The sequence below is a fragment of the Gadus macrocephalus genome, chromosome 11, assembly GCF_031168955.1.
Source record: "Gadus macrocephalus chromosome 11, ASM3116895v1".
NCBI lineage: Eukaryota > Metazoa > Chordata > Actinopteri > Gadiformes > Gadidae > Gadus > Gadus macrocephalus.
Genome location: NC_082392.1, coordinates 8,513,244 through 8,538,406, shown reverse-complemented (window position 1 = coordinate 8,538,406; position 25,163 = coordinate 8,513,244). Strand labels below are relative to the sequence as shown.

Here is a 25,163-nt window from a genome sequence, read left to right as displayed (position 1 = left end):
CCACTGTTCAAAGTAGCAACAAACAACCCTCCCGCCGTGCCGTGTGCCCCTCCCGACAGCAGCGGCTACGCCATTAGCCAGCAGGGCGCGAAGGAAGCACTGCTACGTCACGGAGGAGCCGGCTCTCAGGGCCCGCCCGCCCTGGGTCGGCTCACCAAGGAGGCCAGGCTACTGTCGGCCTCACAGCCCACTCTGCCTCACCGCTCCTGGGTCGGGGTTCATCCTCATCCCCCTCTGCACCGGAAGGCTTCTGGGGGCAACCTGCTGCCGCCCCCTTTCTTGGTGGGCGGACTGGCCAGAGGTGGCAGCGCAGGCATTCTGAGCTTTAATTCAAATGCTTCACAACTGCCATTGGCTATGCCTCCCTTTGGTGGTCCCCTGGCCCAGAGCATAGCCCTTATTCTGCCCCCAGTATGTATCACTGCACCTGTCCACCCCTACGCTGACCCTCACTGCGCCCCCATGCCTGCACAGCCCGCCACCATCATGGGCACAGCCATGCCCACCGCGGCAGTTCCCTTACCTTGCTCTCCTAAGCCAACTCCCCTCTCCCCGGCCAGCCCCGCCCCCACCCCCTCCACCCCCCCCGCGGTGCCCTCGCCGATCCCTCGGCCAAAGCCTGGTCCTCCTGTTCCTTCTCGCGCCTCCTCTCCCGTTTGCAGCTCCACGCCTCATCCGTCCTCGAGCCCAATGCCTTGCCCCAAGCCCATCCCTCCACCCTCCCCGCGCTCTCCCTCTCCCTCTCCCTGCTCCACCCCTCCTCCTCCGCTGCCCTCCGTCCCCACCCCCGTCCCCGCGCCTCCAATCTATGGGCCGAGGTCACCGCTCACCACCTCCTCTCCCCCCTCCTCCCCCCCCCCAGCCTGTCCCCAGAGTCCCAGAGCCAAAGCCTCCCACACGCCTCCCTCCCCGTCTCCCCTGTCCAGCCTTAGTCCCGCTCAGACTCCCATCGCCTCTCCCACCCCCCCTCCCACCCCGCCCCGTCCACACACCCCTACGTCCACCCAAATGCCCCCTCCTGTCTCCGCCCTACCCCCTGGCCCCCCGAGCTCCGCTCTGTCCCTGGGTGCCAGTCAGAGCCTGAACCCGGCTCATGCTACCCCTCTATCCCCCTCCCCACACCCAGGTCAATCTCCCACCTCTCCCCCCATCCATCTCTCTGCCCCCGCTTCACCCAGAGCTTCGACCCCCAGCTCAGCCCTTGCCCCTTCCCAGATGCCAAGACAGTCCCCGACCCAGATGCCCTCAATGAGCCCAGTTCCAGCCCCCAACCCTTCGGCTACAGCTACTAGACCCCCCAGTCAAATAAAGTTCTCAGTGCATCCCGTGCTTCAGTCTCCTACCGGGCCTTCGCCTGCTGCAGGCAATGCTGCAAAACAACCTGAAGCAACCCCCAGCGCTGCTGACTCCAACCCCATCAACACCACCGCCACCACCACCACCACCACCACCACCACCCCCCCCAACACGTCTGCGGTCCATGCTGCATCCTCCTCCAATACCCCCAACCAAGCGCCAACCACCGCTGCTATTCCAACCCATTCTCCAAAACTCGGTGCACACCCTGCAAACACTGCCCATAGCGCTCAGCCACCCGCCCAGCCACCTGCTCCGACCTCCCACGGAGCAGCCCTCCCCCAGGCAGCCGGTCCCCCGGCCGCCACCCAGACCGGCTCCCACAACACTGCCAAGAAAGACCCAGAGCTGCCTCTGGTCAGGAAGGACTCTGAGGGACTGAGACACAAACTCGCTGCCAACATGTAGAGGAGAAGGAGAGTGGAGGGAGAGAGCCAGCAGGTCCCAGCGGAGCTCATGAACTGGTTTTGTAGGGGCTCTGGGTTTTGTAGGGGCAGCTGTTTAGCAGAGCAGTTGGGGTTTACAGGTGTTTAAAGCTGTTTTCTGTAGCCCTTTCTGTTGGAGATGAACATTACTTGATGAGACGGGTTACCGCATCATGGACATGTTGTATCTGACTCACAATCACAGACTGAATGTGATTCGTCCTAAGTGATGAGAACAACAGGTGTTTGTGAGATTCTTGACGAAGCAATCAATCCAGTAAGATGCTATATGTATATTTAGCAGGGCAGTCTAGGGTAGGGTTAAAGGTTGAATCAAAGTGTAATCATATCTGTGATTGTGGAGGAAGGCAGGGGAGCTGAAGGGGAAATGACATCACAGCATAGATGTAGGCTAAAGCAATAGCTGGGAGTCAGGAGAGACGGTTGTATATCTGTGCATTTTCTTAATCATAAAAAACAATAAGCTTTTAGTCTTATGAGACACTGAGAAAAAAAGGTTTAGGGTTTTATCAGATAGCAGAAAAAGAAAAGAACACAATCTTGTTTTAAAAAGAAGAGTGTCACTACATTTCCTCATGCAGCTAATCAGCAGATACTTCCAGGTTTCCAGCTCCGCCCCCTCTCGCTTCCCATTGCTCACCAAGGTGTAATACTTTATCACCGGATCAATAGCTATAAGGTTGTATTGAATTATTACTGTGAAGTTGTTCTCATAGCAATCCAAACTATTAGCAGCAGTTCTCTCGTAGTTTTGTTGTTCCAGATGCGTGGTGTTTAGCTTTTTTCGAGTAAGACAAAAAAAGTCTTAAACCTTCATGGTCACACTGCAAAAAAAACTGTTTAAAGAAGGATGTGTTTTTGTGTCACATTTAATATTGCTCCTTTGTACATTGTGGCTTTGAGTTATATGTGCTCCACCTCACTCCTTGTAAATAAGTTAAAGTCTGTGTTCGCCTCCTCCTTCCACACTTTGTCTTTCCCTCTCTGCCATCTTGGCCTATTTTCATCTCTTTATCAGGGTTGAAAATCACTCCATTCCTCTCACCTGTTTTTGTTTTTGTGTTGTTTTATTATGGCCACGTGCTCAGTTCCAGCCCCCTCCTCTTGTATGTCACTCCGCCGCGCCCTTTGTGGGAGCTCCAGTAATGTTTGGTGTTTTGTGTGGTAGCTACCTGTTCCTAAATTAACCCCTTGATACCATGTTGCCTAGACTTTACATTCAAGGACAAAATCTTTATTTTATATTTATCTCAGCATTAGCTTTGGAGCAAACCTACGCCTAAACAACGCTATTAGAGAAAGATGATGACGTTGGTGCAAATCATTAGGATGACATTGTTTGAAAAAGAGAAAAAACATACTTGATGAGGATGTTGCCGAGGATGGTGAAGACAGCTGTGTATCTGTGGTTGTAAGAATAAAGCAGATTTATTGTTGACTATGTGCTTATTACTGAAGTGTGTCGATGTGTTTACTTTAACAGCGTTTGCATGTACACCTGTTCTTACACTTATATATAATTATGTCATTATGAAAGCATGACTGAATGAATTAAAGGATTTTATGGAATAAATGTGTTAATGTCTGAATGAATAGGGCAATGACTGAATTAAATAGCGGGTTGGTGAAAGAATGAATAGTCAATTCCTGAATTCATGGTTAATGACAGAATGAATGAACTTATGTCTGAAAGGATGGATGGGTTAATTGCTGAATGAATGAATAGATGGGTTATTGACTGAATGGATGGGTTTTTTAATGAATCGTTGGGTTAATGAATGAATGGGTTATTGACTGAATAGAAGAGTTAATGATTGAATGAATACATGGGTTATTGACAGAATGGATGGGTTAATGAATTAATTATTAGATGGGTTAGTGACTGAATGGATTGGTTAATGAATGAATAAATGAATGAATGGATGGGTTAATGGATTAATAGGTTAGTGACTAAATGGATGGGTTAATGAATGAATGAATGGATGGGTTAATGTCTGAATGATAGGTTAGTGACTGAATGGATGGGTTAATGAATGAATGAATGGATGGGTTAGTGATCGAATGAATGGATGGGTTAGTGACTGAACGGATGGGCTAGTGACTGAATGGAAGAGTTAATGATTTAATTAATGGATGGGTTAATGACTGAAATAATGCATGGGTTAGTGACAGGAAGGGTTTGTGACTGAATGGATGGGTTGGTGACTGAGTGGATGGGTTAGTGAATGAACGGATGGGTTAATGACTGAATGAATGGATGCGTTAATGACTGAATGGATGGGTTAGTGAATGGATGGATGGGTTAGTGAATGGATGGATGGGATAGTGACTAGATAACTGGCAGGGTTAATGATGAATGAATGGTTGAAGACTGGTGTACAGGTTCTAAGGGCCCCTGGTGTGCTGGCTAGGCTCCGGGAGGGTTAATCCGGCCCCTCTCAGCAGAGGGCAGGCGATTCAAATGCAAGGTTAAGCCTGTGAATGTGGGGACACTTAGATCTCTCCGGCTCTTGACAGGAACAAAACGAATATCCTCACATGAAGCCGGATTAGAGCCTGGTGTGCTACGCGACACACACACACACACACACACACACACACACACACACACACACACACACACACACACACACACACACACACACACACACACACACACACACACACACACACAGGACACCTCGATTGGCTGGGCTTCTCTCATTTCCTTTGATTTACCTACCCATCTTGTCCTTCCTTGCCCCTTATAGTGTTCAGGGTGCCTTTTATTTCCACCTGCTGAAGATGGAAATTGTGCTGAAGGAGGATTTTTTTCCCTCAAAACAAAATATATTTTAATATAATATGGGAAGGGTTTATGAAGACCAGTCGGTTATTGAAGGACTAGAGTATAGTCGTAGCGCAATTCGATCTTCCTTTTAATTTATTTGTATCTTTCCTCTGGAATTAATGCAGTCACGTTACATGTCTTACAGTATGGGAAGGACTAACTTGACCTCAGTTCCACCCTTTTTGCAGTAACGGCCGATTGCCACAAGATGGAGCGCCGTAGCTATATCTGTTGGAGCTGCTCTCTATCACTGCTGCTGCAGGAATACGGAACCGTGAAGATGACGTTGCGATGCACGTTTTTACAGCGTTTATTGGTTTAAGCGATGCCCAACAGCGTGGTATTGCCCCGATAATGTAACATGATGCCTATAATAGGAGCAGAGAGACTCCCTTGCACAGGTTGTCTACACACAGGTTAATTATGGCAGGGCAGCACGGATTACAAGCCGTGAATAGGGGTGGGGTGGTGGTGGTGTTGGTGTGGGGAGTAATAGGACTATAATTGCTGCCTGCCATTTTGGCTCTGAAATAGACTTCACAGAGAGAAGCCCTATTCTGAGACACTATGTGGAAGTGCAGGAGACTTAGATGAGGATCCAAGGGTCATTTTGTGTGTGTGTGTGTGTGTGTGTGTGTGTGTGTGTGTGTGTGTGTGTGTGTGTGTGTGTGTGTGTGTGTGTGTGTGTACAAGTTATTCACTAACTGATATCAAACCTTAGCATGATGCATGACAAGGCTGTACGGGAATAAGCAATATTTATGGCTTTGGAACCAATTTCACCGAGAAGTCATAAGTCACATCAGAAGGTCATACAGGCCATATATAGTACAGTTTGTAATATAATACCATTGTTGGAAATACATATTGAAACTATCCAACAAGACCAACCGAATGAGCATGTGTAGTTATACATTTGTAGTTATACATGTGTGTAGTCTTACACATTTGTGCAAAATGTTATTGTGCTGGATAACAGGACAATAACATATAATACAAATTTTTGAGTAAAACAGTTACAGAAATATAAATTCAATATCTGTATTTCTGTACAACTGTTTTTACTATGCTATAGCCAAGTGGCAGTTGTAAGTAGACGGCAGAAGCGCAGAATAATTGTCAACTGGTGATTCCCATCGCATTAGCACCAATAAGAGTTAGTGTGTGGGTTCCTGGAGGGGGTCGATCTGTTCTGGAGAAGGTCTTCACTGGCGTCATAAAAACATCTTCACGTCTTCCTATAGGCTTTATACATCTTTAAACACTCATTTGAAAAAAATAAAACAGATTTAAGAATATGTAGGTGTAGAACCATCCCATAATATTGTTCCAGTGGTGTTTCTTCAGTTTAACTCAAATCTGGAGTCAAAACAGTTTTGGACCGGAGTCAGTGCACCTGTTTAGAGGCGAACGGGCTTGTATCTCCACCGCCTCCCTCTCCCTCCGTGATCACCTCCAGATGGCCTCGGAGGGAATATGCTGAGTCACTAAATACAGCCGAGCGCTGCCCTAAATATACATCCACGAACGCATTTGCATTCTCCCAGTGATCAGCTACAATAGCCTACACGTTGATAGCCTTCCCCCCGCTGTCCCATGCCGGTGGTGTGGGCCTGTGTACACCAACCTCAGGAGAGGCAGCACAGAGATGCCCGAACGTTATCCTGTCTCAACGTGTCCAAGAAGTAAGGGGAGTCTCCCAGAGCCTGCCCAGCCCTCCCCTCGTGCATCTCCTCCCTCCTCCGCCGGGGCGACAGACATCACCACTGGCCTATAGCACCGTGGCCGACCCCTCCTGTGCCCTGCCCACCCTAGCGGTCCCTCGCGAGCCCTGCCAATCCGCGGCCGGGTGTAAAGTAGGGCAAGCCGCTTCCTGGTTCTCAGAAAGGAGGAGCTGGAAGTTGGAGTGGGCCAGCGAAGTCAAACAGGGGGGGTAAACAGTCTGTGAGCCGGCGGTCTGCAGGGAGGCGGTAGAGAGAGTGGGATCAAAACGACCGACACAGCAGGGAAAGGGGTGTTTGGCTTGGGTAAATCTCCTCGTGTCCGCTCGGGTTGTCGAGGTCTCTGAAAGGGGACCCGCGCGCGCGTCGACCCCCGGCCGCGAGCCGTTTGAGGGGGAGACTCAGGGTGTGACGGAATAATTCAGGAAGTATTGGAGCCGGGCAGGTGGGAGGCGACGAGGAAATACAGGTGACACACCGGCATCCAGGTAACTATGCTTCCACACTGATATCTGATATTAAAACAGCGGTGTCACAAGCAGGCTCACCTTTTCAGTTAAATATATTGAACATCAGTGAGTGACACCGGAGTCTCGTCATCCCCCTCTGGGTTCTGATCAGGGTCACGAGAGGACTTACCACGTCATGGGTATTCGGTAACTCTCGGGTGACGCGTCGACTATTATTTCGCTTTCTCTGTTAGTTCGCGATATTGTTTCGTGGGGAATGTTCTTACAGTATAAATGAGATAAAAGACGGCTGTTTATTTCAGAAAGACGTGCTTTGCCGATGCTCGTTGGTCACCTGGGGTGTCTGTAGCCAGGTGAGCGCGCGGGGTTGGCGAGGGCGGTTCTGGAGACTCGGATGCTAATTTTAGCCGCGAGTACCGGCTGACATCCAAACCCTCACCTGCTCTCACGCACACTCGCCACCGATTGGCTTTTCATAGGTACATTCAGATGCCCCCCTGCCTAGCTTGCACCGTTTCTCTAACTTAGGTCCCCTGACAGTCAAAACAAAAAACCAAACCAGTTGCAAAACCAATGTCATATTTGATCTGAGTCTGAGTAGTCTGTTGTGGATTCGTTTTTTCATGCACAGTTGACGTATGGCTATAAGGAAATTCTTGTTATACTAATGGGAGCTGGGAGTGCTTTTTGTCACACAAGTGGGCTTCGTAGGCTGGCTTTCTCCCGCACGGTTGCTGACTTGCCCCTCTGACAGACCGGCTTAACCAGCTCAACTGGCTTGGGTTTGGTCTCTCCTTGGCTGGGTTAAGGCTTGTTTGATTAAGGCCTCAGCCCACAGGAGCAGCCAGTGCACTTTATAATGCCGTGGTGCAGGTTCAGGCATTCACCTTCACTACTCACCCTGGCTCTATAAGGGGCTCCAGGTTGCTAGACAGTGCAACTAAACTCACTGTTAGTGACGCCGCCACGTTATCCTGCAATTGAAGCACCAGACCTCTTGGATATCCCAGTTTGTGTCTGACTGTTTATAAAATTGATTGTGTGTGTGTGTGTGTGTGTGTGTGTGTGTGTGTGTGTGTGTGTGTGTGTGTGTGTGTGTGTGTGTGTGTGTGTGTGTGTGTGTGTGTGTGTGTGTGTGTGTGTGTGTGCCTCTGTGTGTTATAGCACAGTTTTGCCCATACATAAGAGACTGCCTAATCCATTATACATCCGTCTCTATATGTCCTCAGCTGACCTTCTCCCTGCCAGCTCAGTTTCTTGTGGGTTAGGTAGCCCAGCCTCCTCTGCTTCAATACTTAATATCCAGCGCGTTCTCTCAGGGTACTATATGTATATTATTATAATGTGTTGTCGGGACAATGCTTGTACCCCTCAAAAGTACTAACTCATACAAACATACACACATCTAGACCATAAGACCTTCTCGTGTGTGTGTGTGTGTGTGTGTGCGTGTGCGTGCTAGGTGGAAGATAGCATTTCCAGCATAGTTCATTGTTTGAATATCTCTACTGAACACCTCAAAGTGGGAGGTTCAGAACCCAGGGGTTCTTTCACTGTGTATAGCCCTCACCACACACAGGCACGTTGCTACTATGCCCTCCGTCGTATCGTCACATCGCATCTACGATGTGTAAATGGACATATATCGACTAGATCTATCTTGGTTTCAGTTCAGTCTTGCGTTCCCTTGAGGCGGTTTGGAGTTGGTTCGTTAAATAGGTATTGGCTTACATCATTTTGCTTCACTCCCCCAGGTGTGTTATCTCCCGACCTACCCTTGGTGACAAAGTGAAACGGGGGGAGGAAGAAGCTGGAAGCGGGAGGACATCCTTTTTCACACCAACCTTTCCCTGTGTTTATGGACTGCAGGTATGAATTACCGAAGGGGGGGGGGTGTGTGTGTGTCTGTGTGTCTGTGTGTCTGTGTGTCTGTGTGTCTGTGTGTGTGTTTGTGGTAACTGCCGCTATTAATGTAGTCAGATCTGCAACACTGTTTTGCAAAACTTAACATGTGCACCTAACTAGAGATGGAGTGTGTGAGTACAATTGGTACACATTCATCGGTTGTATGAATTGGCTTCTCCCAAGTCTTAATGCTGCCTTTTCTAATCTATGGCGTTGCAGAAACTCTGTGATTTTCTGTCAGCTCGTCCATCTGTTGCCGTATGATGCGATGGGTGTGTTCCCATGACAAATCATGTGATGAATCTGTTGAGTATGACCGGTGACTGGTGTGTGTCTGTGAAGCAGTGATGGGGAAGGGAGAAGTGATATAGAGTGGTCTGTAAATTGGGAGGGAACACATTTACAGACCACACACACACACACACGCATACACAAACACACGCGCTCGCGCGCGCGCACACACACACTGCAGGAAATGCATGCTTTAGGGCATGTGACCCTTTTATTTGAATTCCCCCAGTTCGCACAGCATACGTGTTTCGGTTTCAAGCGCAGTGGGCGTTGGGGGATGTGAGGGGATGCTAATCATGCCCTTGGTTCCCTCTGGTTGTGTAATGTGTTCAGGGTCTTTCTCCTATGTTTCCCTTATTGCCTAACACCTCACCACAAGCCGAAACCACTAAGCAGTCACTCACACTCTTGATCATCTCACAACATCCTTGACTCTAACGTTGGACCTCATCTCATGTCCCAGAGATCTGACTCTTGCCATCGCACTCGTCTCTTTGTAAAATAATAAGCTCTTGCCACATAAAGTGAATGGAAAGTGAAGGCCCCGAACTATGTTTTTATTGCCACCAAGGTTGCTCTTTGAAAAGATTGTAAACCACTTGAAACACCTGTTGGCTGTAATTCCATATAACAACGTAAAAGACCAAATGAAAATGAAGTTACCAACGCATTACATTTGTGGAGAGCGTATCTCTCCCTATCTAGTGTTGCCACACACTTGGAAAATAACCATCTTTACAGTAATACTGTGTCTCCATACGGGCCCTGATGATAGAGGAAAGGTTTACCCCTGAAGGTAGCTACAACCACTGGGTCCTCAGCCCCCCTCCCCCTCCACGATGACGGGTGTCAATAGAGGAAGTTATGCGTCTTCCACTTCCTCTTTTCGGTCATGGGTTTCTCTACCATTAAGCTGCCCTGCCTCCCTCCTCGACCACCAGCCTGCAGTCCCACGCCACCCGACCTCCCCCGAGCCCGACCGACCACAGCGATGGGTCACGACGCTTACAGTAAAGCTTGGCGGCCTGGTGATACAGAGAAAAAGGGAGTGATCATGAATCAGCGCTTTGCGAAACGCCACAAGAGATTCAGTTTCAATTGAAGTGGGAGTTTATCATAAAGAACCGACTTTCAGAGAATAGAGGAGGAAAAACTAAAACGTGTGTAAGACAGGTACATGCTGCACATCTCCTGTAGGGCCAAAAGGGGTTCCAGGATGTTGCATCATTGCCCCACATATAGAGATAATAAATAGCATTCATTAATCAGTTTGACAAATTTTCAATAGTGTATTTATTTGGAGATCAAAAACTGCACACCAAAGACCATGTGTGCCATCCCTCTCCAACCCCAACCTGAATTATATATGCAAATGTAACGACTGTTACCAAAACAATCTCTAATGCAAACTCTTCATGAACCATGAACCCACTCTGGGCCCATTATCAATGGCCACCATCAATGCATGTGTTCATCATTTGGTGATTTTGAATGATTTAGTCAGTAAGCTGGCCTTGAGTTCCTCCATCAGGCATTTACATCTAATCACATGTAAGACCTGTAATGGCCACTAATTGGCTGTGTACTCAGGGGCTTTCTCACACACGTTTCCACTATGTTCGGTCTCTCTTTAGGGTATTTTGTCTGTTCTGCTTTGTACTGTTATCAGCGCGTCTCGTGATCCCTATCGGCTGCTCTTCGCGTGTTCGTCGTGTCCCCGGCCGACGCAGGAACAGGAAGCTGATCAGGATCAGTTAGTTTTGCGACATTTTCATGTTGGTGTCTATCTGTGTGAGCCAGAGAGATACTTTTGCAATACTAACCCTCCCTAAATGGCTGTGACACACACACACACACACACACACACACACACACACACACACACACACACACACACACACACACACACACACACACACACACACACACACACACACACACACACACACACACACACACACACACACACATTTCCGTGCCTGACAAAATGTCTTACCATTTTTCATTCTGATACTAAATATTAATAATATTATTACATTCTTAAAAAAATATTTTCCAAAAATCACAAATATAACACCATTCATATTTGCTAATATAAATCGCTCCACGTTATTTGCTTCATCCATCAGAGAGCCCATCTTCCTTCAGAGAGACCATCTTATTTAACAATCTGAATTGTGACATGCTTATAATATTAAAATCGTACTTATAATAATATTTTTCCTTTCCTTTCTATGTAATGTTTCAACAAGACAATGATAAATTACATTTTAATCAAGATGGTCTGTTGGTGCTTAATTGGTTTATGATATAAACTATTTTAAATGATACATTTCTTCCCTTTTAATCCACTTAACACTCCTTATTAAATAGAGAATTATGATTGAATCATGTTTCCAAAAAAAAACAACGAGCAGATTTATTTTTTTCTGAACAATACACTTAAATTATGTTTACAAAAATAAGTTGTAATCACTGTTGTTGTAGGGTTATATATTATAAGTGAGTAAATCGAACATGGAGGTAAAATATAAATAACACATCGGACCTTATGGACAATAGTCATACAGACTTAACACACAGGTGTAGATAAGGGAATAGATACCAGCAGCATTATATGAATACATAAGCTATAATGGATCTAAAAATATCCATGGTATATCTAAAGATATACCATGGAGACATTTAGAAAGAGAGGGGAACATACCAGCTGACTAATCATTGCATTAACTGTAATATAAAGATGTATTAATACTTCCTGCATATGCAACTATTTATGGTCTTGAAAGCACAGAGCCCATTAGACACTAACCGCCAAAAGCTTTTTCAGCTTTTATTCAGAAAAAAAGACTTCAAGAGAGTCGACAGAATATTAAAAATCAAATGTAGACCGCTGGGTAAGGATTTAGATGATGCCGTGCATTCACGGAGTTAAAACACCAGGACACGCGTGCTAATTGCCTCTCCAATTCTAATGTTAAAGGACGATCTGGTTTGTATCTGAACGGACCAACCAGTTGTTAAAGGAATCTATGCTGCTACTGTTGGCAATAACAGTTAAGTTTCCACTTTTGTAACCTAGAAGTTTATTCAATAGGATTTTAACTTTGGACCCTGAGCAGTTAAAAAAAGAAGTGTGTCTGTGTGTGTTCAAATTAAGATCTAACATATCACCAGTGTATCGTTTCACAGAAACTAGAGCGTATCTATCTATCTGTGTGTGTGTGTGTGTGTGTGTGTGTGTGTGTCTTTGACACACAGACCATAATGGGGGAAGAAACTGCTGACCAGATAAGGAGATCTAGAGCAATATGTGAAACAACTCTGTCAGCATGCCTTCTTGTGTGTGAGTTCTTTATCATGGTGAATCTCCCCTTTCAGTGGCGATAATGCTGGCTGCTACCACATCTCTCCTGACAACCTCCGCAAAAACTTCATACAAAACACCTGCACGGTCTATTGCTGCTTCCTGTGTGTGTGTGTGTGTGTGTGTGTGTGTGTGTGTGTGTGTGTGTGTGTGTGTGTGTGTGTGTGTGTGTGTGTGTGTGTGTGTGTGTGTGTGTGTGTGTGTGTGTGTGTGTGTGTGTGTGTGTGTGTGTGTGTGTGTGTGTTCCGCTCACTCTGTTTTTGTTTTTCTGTGTCATCTTGTCACTGCCTCTCTTCCCCCCCCCCCCCCGTCTCTTTTATTTTTTTCCATCACTCACCCCTTCTTCTCCCTCGCCCCTGCTGTAACAAAACCCCCTCTGCTCTGGTTTCATGGCTCCTTGCTAACACAGATTGTTCGAGTACGGGACTAGATATTCCTGTCTTAACCCTCCCCTCCTGCTCTTATCAGTTCTTTGCATCTCGAGCCAGCCTGCCACCTACTCCCTCCTTCTCTAAACTCCCTCACTCCCTCGCCGCGATCTCCTGTACCCCCCCCCCCCCCACCTCCCTGTTCCCCCGCCCCCTCCTTTCTTTTCTGGGGTTTTCTGAGGAGGAGCAGGAGGAAACGGACATGCCCCCTGTTCCTTTTGTTGTCTCTCCTCTCCTCAAATCTTGCACCTTTTCTATTCTCCAGACTCTGATTTGTGTATCTTTGTTACTTCACACACTCCCCCTTTCTGTGTGAAAGGACAACAAATGTACGTGTGAGAAAGTGTTATCTCCAGCCAACCAAACTTAACTTGTTTTTGTGATAGGTATATGTTGGTGTGCTCAGGAGTCCTGGACCCTATAGCACAACATTTTATTTGTATGACTATTTCAAAGAATTAACCATTTTATTCTGTGTATCATACAGGGTTAATTATAATATAATCTATTTCCCAATCTTTTATTTGAGATTTCTATCCATGTAGTACTGATGTGCTACATCACTTTTTCTTTTGGTTTAAGCCTTTCATTTCAAAGTCCCTGGAGAGCATTTGGGTGAACTTTGTTCCAACTGATGTATGAAACAAAGCATTTTTTTAGCAGGAGGGGAACGGGAGGGGTGCCTGTGTGTACATCCAAAATGTTTACGTTACCACACTCTGTAGGGGGCTGCCCACACTATGCATGGGGTCAACAGATTGATAGATAGCCCTGTGAGTCCACAGTGGCGTTGGGGTGACCGGGCGGTGGGTCAGGGGAAGGCCTGAAACGACCAGGCCTCCATTCTCCACCAGCGGAATGAATAATGTAACACACACACACACACACACACACACACACACACACACACACACACACACACACACACACACACACACACACACACACACACACACACACACACACACACACACACACACACACACACACACACACACACCACTGCCCCAGTTTACCGTAGGACAGAGCAGGGCTTGGTTGCAGGAGCACAGTTTGGTAGAGAACATGCGCAGAAAACCCCCTGCCTGCCATTGTCTGTGGTGGGGAAGTGGCAGGAGGCAGCCATCGTAATGTCCACATTGTCAAGTTTGGCTTTTAACTAATTCAAATAGTAATTCAAATATTGTACCCTAAATGTTCTTGTATCTTGTAGTAAAATGCAAATGTCTCGACCAGGGGGCCTGGTCGCAGAAGGTCCCCGGAGACGGGCTGCTGCTTTTTTTTTTTATCGCACGGCAAAGACAAATTATTCAAAGTCCTCCGCCGTCGTTTGTGTCTAGTCAGCATTCTGGTTTCTCCCCCTGACTCTTTGTGTGTGTGTGTGTGTGTGTGTGTGTGTGTGTGTGTGTGTGTGTGTGTGTGTGTGTGTGTGTGTGTGTGTGTGTGTGTGTGTGTGTGTGTGTGTGTGTGTGTGTGTGTGTGGTTGACGTCCTGCGCTTAAATGCTTCTACGCGGGGGCTGTTCTATATTGGGCTGAATGCAGCTTTGTGTTGTCAGTCGTGTGCACCCTCTCATCTAGCAACCCCCCCCGCCCTCCACCAGAACTACCCCTCCACACTCTACCCCCCCCCAGCCCATGCCCAATGTACCTCCTCAAGCAGGCTAGATGTATAGCGAGGTTGAGAGAATGTTAGAGGCTGGACCAGGCAAGCAGGGAGGAAGAGGAGGGCAGAGAGGAAGAGCAGCACAAGGACAAGAAATGGTACGGGGGTGGGTGACTCCTATTTTCCGACTCTTTAATAGCGCTTTTTTTTATTGTTGTTTTTGGCAGTGTTTAGGTTAATGTGTAAGTGCAATGCGGTTGTGAATACACTTATGAAATAACCTATAGAGGCTTTGACTCCCAGAGTTTTTCCTATTGTGTGTGTGTGTGTGTGTGTGTGTGTGTGTGTGTGTGTGTGTGTGTGCGTGTGCGCGTGCGTGCGTGCGTGTGTGCGTTCATCCACAAATGACAGTTTACTGAATTTTCAACTGGATATATTTGTAAGCTGTGTAAAAGAAACCATTGCCTTTTGTTTCTAATGGAGACCATTATGTTACAATGCCAGGTCTTAATATTATCCATCAGAAAATAATGAAGGTATTGTTTTTCTTAAACAAGGTGGAAATTGAAAGACGTGGTTTATTTTCTATGTCTTTCCTTAGGAGGTCTAAGATTTAGATATTTCTTCTTAGTAAAATTTGGTTTGACCAATCAACATCCATGGACTCGCCCATGGGCACGGGAACACTAGCAAAGCTTACAAATGCTCCCACACTCTCTCAGAGTGACTTTGGAAAACGTCTGACATCAGATTTCAGCATTTGAAGAGCATTTCTCCCCTCGCTTGGCCACAGTTTTCAGTGAATAGCGTAGTCACATTTTCCCCCTCTCTCTGATATAATTGAGGAGGATTGGGAAAACTTAGTGTTTAACGGAAAGAAAAAAATCAAACCGTAAATTCACATACGAGCCTGCGTGTGTGTGTGTGTGTGTGTGCGGGAATTTCTTGGTGTCTGTTTGTGAAAGGAGAGTTTATAATTCCAGACTAAGAGACATGAGACAATGACACCCATTGGAGACTGTATTATATTAACAGTATGGGGCTTTTACTTCACTGTGAACCAACATGTGGTAGAGGTCCAACGGAAAGTGCTATTTTGTGCCATTGAGAGCCGTGGTCTTGGTCAGGCAGGTGTGCGTATTTCTTTTTTCCGATACTTACTTTATGTCATCATGGATACCCAGAGAAGAATGTCAAGTAATAATTGTTTCAGCAGTTGTTATAAATGTCCAGAGTATAAAGAAAATATTCTTTTTTATTATTTAGATATCAATTCACCATGTGGAGGAGACCATGTTATTTAACATATTGTGAGGCAATTTGTATATTATGGAGTAGAAGACGAACCATTTGCAACAAAGCATTGTTTGCTTACAGTTCACATACAAATATTAAATTCCCTTGCTGATGTCCTTGACATAACCAAGTACATGTTCATGATTACTTTAGTACATTTATATGAATAAGTGAACGTTGTATGTCATATAGTTGGTCATTTGGGGTTTGTTGGCAACTAGAACGGTTGAAGAAGGGCGGTAATATGGTAGCAAGGCATGTGAATCTAAGGGTGTGCCATTATTAAGTGACTCATTGCTGTAAAAGTGACAGGAATTTCTTTCTCTACCAACACATCCCCTTTCTAAGGAATCTGCCTAAAATAACTGTGTGTGTGTGTGTGTGTGTGTGTGTGTGTGTGTGTGTGTGTGTGTGTGTGTGTGTGTGTGTGTGTGTGTGTGTGTGTGTGTGTGTGTGTGTGTGTGTGTGTGTGTGTGTGTGTGTGTGTGTGTCAGATATTAATTTGGACGGCTGTGTGCTCCCTCTCAGCCCCTGACTGTCTTTGTTCCCCCTTGTCTTCTCAAATGCTTTCCATTCCTCCGCCTCTCAGTTCAAAATAACATTGTCTGAAGAATTTTTATGTGAATTGGTAATGTGTGTGCATAGTCTCACAAAAAACAGTGTCACTAAGTCCATTTAGGACATTGTAATACTGGATATTTGTCTGCAAATATGAGATCTGTGTTAATCATAATTGATGGGTTCATTTTTTTTTAAAGTAAATTACTCTGTGATTGTCCAATTAACTGCAAAAGAACATTCAGAAATACACTTCTAAACTCACAACTTCTAATCTACCCCCAATAGTTGAGTAATTTTGGTTCGATAGATGTATAAAGTTTGCTTATAACCTGGTTCAACTAAATGCAGGCTAGAATTTGACAATAGTGCAATAATATTGTTTTATGATTTTTTTTATTTGAGATTTCTATCCATGTAGTACTGATGTGCTACATCCTTTAATTTGCCCTCATTTCTTACCCAGCTGGAAGTCTGTTTCTGTACATTATGAGTCATGACCGAAATAAAATGTTGGTTCAGACCTTGCTGTTCAAATATGATATATCGCAACTAGTGTGAGTATAGTCGTTCTGAAAGTATTGACTGTATTTTGCTGATGAACTGTTTGATGATAAAGATCAGACAACACAATTTCAGTCTGTGAGTTATATAAGGATTTGTTTAGGATTGATTTGAGGATTGACTAACCACTAATTGTAGTGATCCTAACTTAATTTTCATACCTACTTAGCAGAGCAATGACTAAGGCCATTCAACATTCTCGGTTAATTTTTCACAGAGACTATGTTGATGTTTCAGGCCGCAAATATGGTTCCCACAACACGCTTATGTAGCAGTACTCTCATGTATTAGAAAATAGCTTGGGTGACGGCGATTCCCCTTTACGCAAAAAGTGCAAAGACAGCTGCGGCTGACAGACCCCAGAGTCAAAGCCTGAAGCTGCTTCTGACCATGGCGGCCGGGAAAAGGTGAAAAGCCCAAGTTGAAAAATGTATGCGAATATGTTTCCTAGTGTTACAGCAAGAGGACAACAAAGAGTGATGGCATGGGCCGCATTCAGCAGTTTGTCTTCAGTTTTATGGGGCCGTGTCAATGAAACGGGGACGGTAGGACCTTTGGAACATCTCAAACCAGGCCCGGGATGGTTCTAGAAAGTGACGGCTCAAACTGAATCATTTAACCGTCAATGATAACTGAACAGGGCACACACAAGGAAACAATGTTTTTTTTAAATCATTATTGGAAAGGGCGGGGTGCATGTACATATTACACATAGTAGAGGGAGACTGGCATCAGGAACACCACTGACGACGTGTGTGTGTGTGTGTGTGTGTGTGTGTGTGTGTGTGTGTGTGTGTGTGTGTGTGTGTGTGTGTGTGTGTGTGTGTGTGTGTGTGTGTGTGTGTGTGTGTGTGTGTGTGTGTGTGTGTGTGTGTGTGTGTGTTTAATAGGGTGTGTTTTGAAGCAGGTTAGTCAGGTGTGTGTGTTGTTGTTGCGCAGAGCTCTCTGAGCTAGGTTAAGACTATTATTGGATGGCCAGGGGGCTGCCGGTTGCTATGGTAGGGAAATAAAAGAGAAGGAGGAGGGTGTGTGTGTGTAGGGGGGGGGTCTGGAGAGGCTGTTGTTTGTGGAAAATCAGGTCCGCTCAGGTGTGTGTGGGAGACGTTGTCGAGCAGGTATAGAGAGGAGGTGAGCTGAGGACACCGGAGAACTATTAGCAGTCTAAGTATATGTATGATTCATGAAATATTTTCATGTCTTAGACCTCACTTCCTTGATAGAAAATGAGCAATAAGAACCAAGAACACATCGATAAAGTATATATAAGATGTTCACCCTAAGATTTACTTTAGGTGGGGGGGGGGTTCTTGGAGGATTAATCAGTTCCTTGTTCTTGCAGCTGTTTTCTTTCCCTCCTGCATATTCTCACTCATGTTTTTTTTCCTTATGTTGTTTCTCGAATGCCCGTCCTTTGGACTCTTCTCAGCCATATAATCAAACGGCTAAACGTTCCTTATGTTACTAAACCAACCGATTTTTTTTGTTTTGTGTCGCTGCCTACATTACACTCCTAATTAAACACCAGCATTACAGTTACAGTACTGTCTTTAAAGAGAAGTAACACATAATTATTATTTCAGTCTTCTCTTTGAAAAATATGTACTGAACATTCTGTCAGACTTTATTTTAATATATATCTCTCCCTCGCCGCCATCTTGCATACTAAAACCGTCTTGCCCTCTCTTAGGGCAAAGCGGGTGGGAGGGATAATGGGTGGAGTGAGAGAGAGAGAGAGACGGAGAGAGAGGGCTAAGCCCATATTAGAAATGTGCCTAGCATGAAACTAGGACTCCCTGTGTTTGAGTCACGATGATGGACAATTATCTGTAAACCAACTGGCAAGTAAACGGTATAATAACATTTCTGGCAGATTAACTGAAGGTAGCACTAGTTTCTATAAACCGGTTTAGCCAGAAAGCGGTTTGGTATTTATTAAAATATAAACAGGTTTTATATAGTGTGGGTATAATATATATTAGCCAGATATAATATATCTAGACATATATATATTTATTAAATATTATATATATATATTGTGTGTGTGTGTGTGTGTGTGTGTGTGTGTGTGTGTGTGTGTGTGTGTGTGTGTGTGTGTGTGTGTGTGTGTGTGTGTGTGTGTGTGTGTGTGTGTGTGTGTGTGTGTGTGTGTATGTATGTGTGTATATGTGTATATATGTATGTATATATGTATGTATGTATGTATATATATATATATATATATATATATATATATATATATATATATATATATATATATATATATATATATATATATATATATATATATATATATGCTACAAAGTTGCAGTCATTATCAAGTTCTACTATAGTATATATATATATATATATATATATATATATATATATATATATACTGTAGTAGAACTTGATAATGACTGCAACTTTGTAGCATTAATAATTTACAAAGCAGTGTCCCTACATGAATACTAATTAATAAGATAAATTCATAATCCGTAATAAATTATAAAAACGATAAGATAATTCATAAAGTCTAATTAATATTGATTATTTACAAATGTAATCACCATGTGTTAATTATGCTTTGCAAACGCTTAATGGGACATGGCAAGATACGTATCTATTGATTGGCGTTTGCCTGTATAACTCTGATTTAGTGGCGCTTATTATCTGTGTTTGTAGACAAATTAAAATCTAGTTGTCTACATTTGTTAACAATAGGCGACTTATCTTTGGAAAGTAATTAAAAGTGTATTCCCTTCACATGAACAGGAGCTAGGCTACTGTAACTCTGAAAGTCAATGAAAGAGGCTAATAGAAAATAAAATGGCAACCAACAAAACACCCCTACTGTATGTGAAATTATTCATTTTAAATTAAACAACGTTTAAATATGGGTAAGACAGGCAAACTCCAAATAACAGATATCCGGCAGTGACCCTTAAATAATGCTGCAATTCATGATTAGTTCAGGGAGTTCGAAAGCATCAAAGTCCTGTGTGTGAGGACTCCCTATGCCTTACAACTTGTTCCTACTTTTAACTTTGTATAGTGCTTCAATGGTACTTGGTTTTTTCGTCCCTGTCTGCGTGTATTATGTCCATATTGAAAGTGCTATTTGACAATGTGTGTGACTGCTATTCACTATGTATGTACTTTTATTGAGTACATGCACTTTATTTGTACAGCCTCCTTGGGTACCCTGAGAGGCACTTTTTTCAAAAGTCAAATGTATTATTATTACTACCTGCCTGCAGGTCGCCATGTCTCCAGGAGAGGACGGTCTGATCGGGATCCCCTTCCCAGAGCACAGCAACGAGCTGCTCTCCCGCCTCAACGACCAGAGGAGGGCGGGGCTGCTATGTGACCTCACGCTGACCTCCCGCGGGGAGCGCTACCCCACCCACCGCTCCGTCATGGCGGCCGTCAGTCTCTACTTCCGCCGGCTGTTTGGCGCCGAGGAGGGGGGAGGGCAGGGCGGGGACGCGGGGGGTGGCGGAGGGGGAGGCTTCAGCGTGTGCCAGTTGGACTGCGTGGCGCCCGACGCCCTGGACGCCCTGCTGGAGTTCGCCTACACGGCCACGCTGACCATCCGCAGCTCGGGCATGAGGGACGTGCTGCGGGCCGCCCAGCTGCTGGGCATCAAGTGTGTGGCCGACGCGTGCAGAGACATCCTGGGGGAGAAGGAGGAGGTGGTGGAGGAGGAGGGGGAGGAGGACGAGGACAGGGCCGACGAGGTGGAGAGGTACTTCAAAGCGGAGAAGGAGAGGAAGCTGCTGTGGGAGCGAGAGATGGAGAAGGTCTCCAGGAGGAAAACGGACAGAAAGAAGGTGAAGAAGATCCGGCTGCAGAATTACACCCTCAAACCCCATCCTCCCACACCCCCGGTCTCGTACTCCTCCCCGCTGCACGACGGCATCCACTCGCTGCCCTCCAGTCGGCCTCACAGCCCGGAGCAGGAGGCCCCCGCCCCAAGGGCCAGGCAGAACGGGGACTACGCAGGCGTCCCAGAGCCCGAGAGGGCCACCACGCTCAACGGCGGGCTGCACCGACCACAGGACCACCACCAACACCAGCGCGCTGTAGCCTACCCCCCCACCGCGCCACCTTCCAACGACAAGCTGTCGGAGAGCGAGGACCTCGGGGAGGACTCCGGCATGCGGGAAATGATGACCCCTTCCCTGCCTGCGTCCATGGAGGGAGGGGGGCTGCTGCCCGGGGCCGGAGGCGGGGGCAGGAAGAGGAAGTCCCAGACCCCGCAGCAGTGCCCCGTCTGTCAGAAGATCATCCACGGTGCTGGGAAGCTGCCCCGGCACATGAGGACACACACCGGGGAGAAGCCCTTCCAGTGCTCGGCCTGCGGAGTCCGCTTCACCCGGTACGCAAAGCCGCACACCTCACACAATGCACCAGACACTGTACAGTAGAAGGGCCTCACACAGTACACCAGACACTGTACAGTAGAAGGGCCTCACACAGTACACCAGACACTGTACAGTAGAAGGGTCCCACACAATGCACCAGACACTGTACAGTAGAAGGGCCTCACACAATGCACCAGACACTGTACAGTAGAAGGGTCCCACACAATGCACCAGACACTGTACAGTAGAAGGGTCTCTCACAGTACACCAGACACTGTACAGTAGAAGGGTCTCACACAATGCACCAGACACTGTACAGTAGAAGGGCCTCACACAATGCACCAGACACTGTACAGTAGAAGGGTCCCACACAATGCACCAGACACTGTACAGTAGAAGGGTCTCTCACAGTACACCAGACACTGTACAGTAGAAGGGTCTCTCACAGTACACCAGACACTGTACAGTAGAAGGGTCTCTCACAGTACACCAGACACTGTACAGTAGAAGGGTCTCTCACAGTACACCAGACACTGTACAGTAGAAGGGTTTAATCCCATGCATCCGTTGAGAGAGTGCTCATGTCACTGAAGTCTAGAATAATCCTTGTAACAACGCTCTATTTAATCACATCGTCACTTAAAATCACGTGCATGATTGATGTGTTGTGTGTGCTCTCGTGTCGTCCACGCCTCACTTCTCATTGTTCTTTGTTCTTTCCTTTCTTCTCTCTCTCTCTCCGTCTGTCCTCCTCCCAACCAGGAATGATAAATTGAAGATCCACATGCGGAAGCACACAGGGGAGCGTCCTTACCCCTGCACCCACTGCCCCGCCCGCTTCCTGCACTCCTATGACCTCAAGAACCACCTGTCCCTCCACAGCGGGGCCCGGCCCTTCGAGTGCCCGCTCTGCCACAAGGCCTTCGCCCGCGAGGACCACCTGCAGCGCCACCGCAAGGGCCACAGCTGTCTGGAGCAGCGGCCCCGCCGGCCCCGCCGCATGCCCGGACACGCGGACCACCACCACCACCACCATGACGACGACAACAACGGCGACGTCGGCGGAGCGGAGGGAGGGGAGCGGGAGCCGTCCAGCCCCCTGGAGCCCCCGTCCCTGCAGGGCCACGCCTCGGTCTTCCACCCCCGCGGGCCGCTGCTCCCGGGCGGGGAGGCAGAGCAGGAAAGGTATCTGGCCCTCCATGCACTGGCCCAGGGGCCTCACCGGCTGCAGGGCTTCCCGGAGGAGCTGCTCCTGCTGCGGGGCCAGGAGCTGAGGCGGGAGGCAGTGGGGGTCTACCCCAGAGGGGTCCACTCTCCTGCTGCTCAGCATGGATGGGGGGATGAGGACGAGGATGAAGAGGAAATGGTGGAAGAGGATGAGGACGGAGAGGAATAGGGTATTTTGTCTGTGTAGGCAGGGGTTATCAACACAATCTCACTCAGGTGACTGGACCTGCCTGTTAGAGCGCTTATTTGGAAACAAACCCCAGAGCAGATGTTTAATCAAAAAGAAAAAATGGAAAAAAAGTAAAACGGGTTTTCTGTGTTTTTTTTAATGTCTGCCTTCTGGCTCTTGGTATTTATGTTGTTCTGTCTTTTCCAAAAAATATATATATAATTTCAGTTTTTCGTTTATCGTTACATTTTCTATACTATAGATTTGATCAGTTTATTTCTGAGTGTGTGGCTATCAAAGCAATTTTCACTATGCAAAATCAACAACTATAATTGATTTGATATAAATTGTAACGTATTGGTTCAGGTGGAATTCCATCTGCGTTTTTGTCCCCACTGACCTCTCGGGGCTATGAATGGAAATGCGGTGAGTCTTGCTTGGTGCGTGATTAGCAATAATATTTTGTACGTTTCCATGTCGAATATTGGATTTTTCTTTCCTTTTTACCGGGTGCTGATACCAAAGATTTTTTTTGGACTGGATTCCTAAATCTTAAGTTGACAAAAGAGAGAGACAGGGCGAGAGATGCGAGTAGTATAGCCAACGCAGAGTTCAAAAGACCTTCTCTTATTGTTCCGAACTCTTATGAAAGCCATTAAGAAAGAGCTGTTATATATAGATTTATTTCTATAGTTTCCTAAAGCTAATGCGTTATTTAGGGTGCCTGACCAAAAGAAAAAGACTTAGGTTTGTATCACTGAAAAGTGAATGATTAGAAATACATGGCTTCTTTCCATCAACTCTTGTATGTTGATAGCAATCTTTCCTGGATAAGAGGATGCGTGTCATCGAGTCTTCCAATGCACTCCACCATGTTTCCTAGTTTAAAAAAGAAATAATTTGGCGGCTCACTCCTTTACTGTATTTATTTATTTATTTATATTTATTATGACTCTTTAAGATCAGCGGGAGGCCTGGTCGAGGGTTGTAGATGGTGTTCCCAGCTTCCACGGTCCGCCGTACCGTCTGATTCTATTCTATTTAGTCTTACAACAAAAAAATTACTTTGTGCTTTTGGAAATTAGGTTTTTAAATTGTATTTTCATTTTTATTTTATTTTATTATTTGTCATCCTCCATATACCAAAATGTCCTTTTGGGGCTATGTGTCTTCTGCTGGCTATTCGTTCTCTCACGCATTTTGTTTGCACATTTAATCCCTGAAGCGATCCTGGAATGGAGCACATTCCATCTTCCTTGGGGATAGAGAAGGGACCTTAGGGCAAAGAGACAAGAGAAGTCCAGACAAAACGTATTCTTGTTGAGCTAGAGCACGTAGAGCAACCGTCACAACCTTGCTGTGTCCGACATCGTGAACTATACTTTGAATTCAACCAATGGAGGGAGAGCCATCGATTCTCGACTGTTCTCGTCGTTGAGGGCCACTGCCCAGCCTAATAAGCCAATAATGCTTATGTTTTCTTTTCGTCCCCCCCTCCCCCCCCCCCCCCCCCACCAAGATAACCAAGAGACCAGTGTCGATTCTATGATTTTGCATTATTATAATCAACATGTTTTTCTCATTTCTCCTTTAGACCCATGTAGCCAAACTCTGCTGTAGCAGTAGTGCTGTAAAAGGGCTTGTGTGCACTGCCCCCCCCCCCCCCTCTGTAGACAAAGGCTACGTCCTGATTGATTTGCACTATGAGATTTGAGAAGTTTTTTGGGATATTCCATCATTTGCATTCCATTAAACACATGCACAAACGGTATGTTTAATATTATAAGAGACAAAGAAGATAAAATATCAATCCAGAAATTACTGAATATCAACAGCTTAGTGGTACAGAGCAATATTTAATATTGATTGTATATAGGGATGATGTTGCCTTGGATTTTGTTTGTGTTGTTACTATTCTCAGGTAATCTTGAGCACTGCACTAAGTGATCACACAAAACAATATGGGAAGAAATTATATTTGCGCTCTATTAACCTGCTTAAATAGGTAGGACCGATAGCCTCACACATTTTGTACGATGTAGCCTACCGTGGGTGGTTTAAAAAACGAATGATCTGAGGAAATTGTGATGGAGGGACGATCCTCCTCGCCATACTACTTGTGATGGGGTCCTGTGGACGGAGACTGTCATACAAGCGTTGGAATCTGTGTGAATGAACGAGGGTTAACCAGATCCTCCAATGTGAAATGTGTTTTTCTATGTGAGCTATTTGTTTTCTTGGCTTCGGTGAAGGGAACGGGGTCTAGACTCCGCTATCAGGGATACCTTTTTTTTTGTTTTTCAGTTTTAGTTTTGAGCTTTTCAGAGATGTTCATTTTCCATAATGTTTCCGATAGTGTAAAGAAACAAATAAACAAATCTATATCTTCCCCTGGTGTATGGTGTGTTTTTTGGTGTAGGCCTATCCTATAGCAAGCATAAGCCTACCCTGGTCACGGCCTATTTTGCTTTAAACCATAATTTTACATAAAGCTTGTCAATAGTTCCAAAGGAATAAACCAAGATTTACGGAGATGTACTCTGAGCCCCCCTCAGAGTTAATTTAGGTTTGAAACCAATTAGAGGGTC

The 25,163-nt window shown here is 45.8% G+C and overlaps 3 protein-coding genes across 6 annotated transcripts in view; all 3 read left to right on the top strand.

Annotated features, from left to right (window-relative positions):
• Positions 1–1,292, top strand: part of LOC132467445 (potassium/sodium hyperpolarization-activated cyclic nucleotide-gated channel 3-like) — a 10,643-nt gene extending 9,351 nt beyond the window's left edge. The window contains 2 exon segments of the mRNA XM_060064749.1: positions 1–998; positions 1,127–1,292. The exon segment at positions 1–998 is cut by the window's left edge and continues 773 nt beyond it. Of these exon segments, the coding sequence (XP_059920732.1) occupies positions 1–998; positions 1,127–1,292 (1,164 nt within the window).
• Positions 1–25,163, top strand: part of LOC132467619 (inward rectifier potassium channel 2-like) — a 105,863-nt gene that overhangs the window by 28,962 nt on the left and 51,738 nt on the right. The window lies entirely within an intron of this gene.
• zbtb7b (zinc finger and BTB domain containing 7B) lies at positions 6,437–24,964 on the top strand. Its single transcript, XM_060065071.1, has 4 exons — positions 6,437–6,841; positions 8,578–8,692; positions 20,073–21,193; positions 21,942–24,964. Exons 3-4 carry the CDS (start codon positions 20,079–20,081, stop codon positions 22,573–22,575), a joined length of 1,749 nt encoding a protein of 582 aa, XP_059921054.1. The 5' UTR covers positions 6,437–6,841; positions 8,578–8,692; positions 20,073–20,078; the 3' UTR covers positions 22,576–24,964.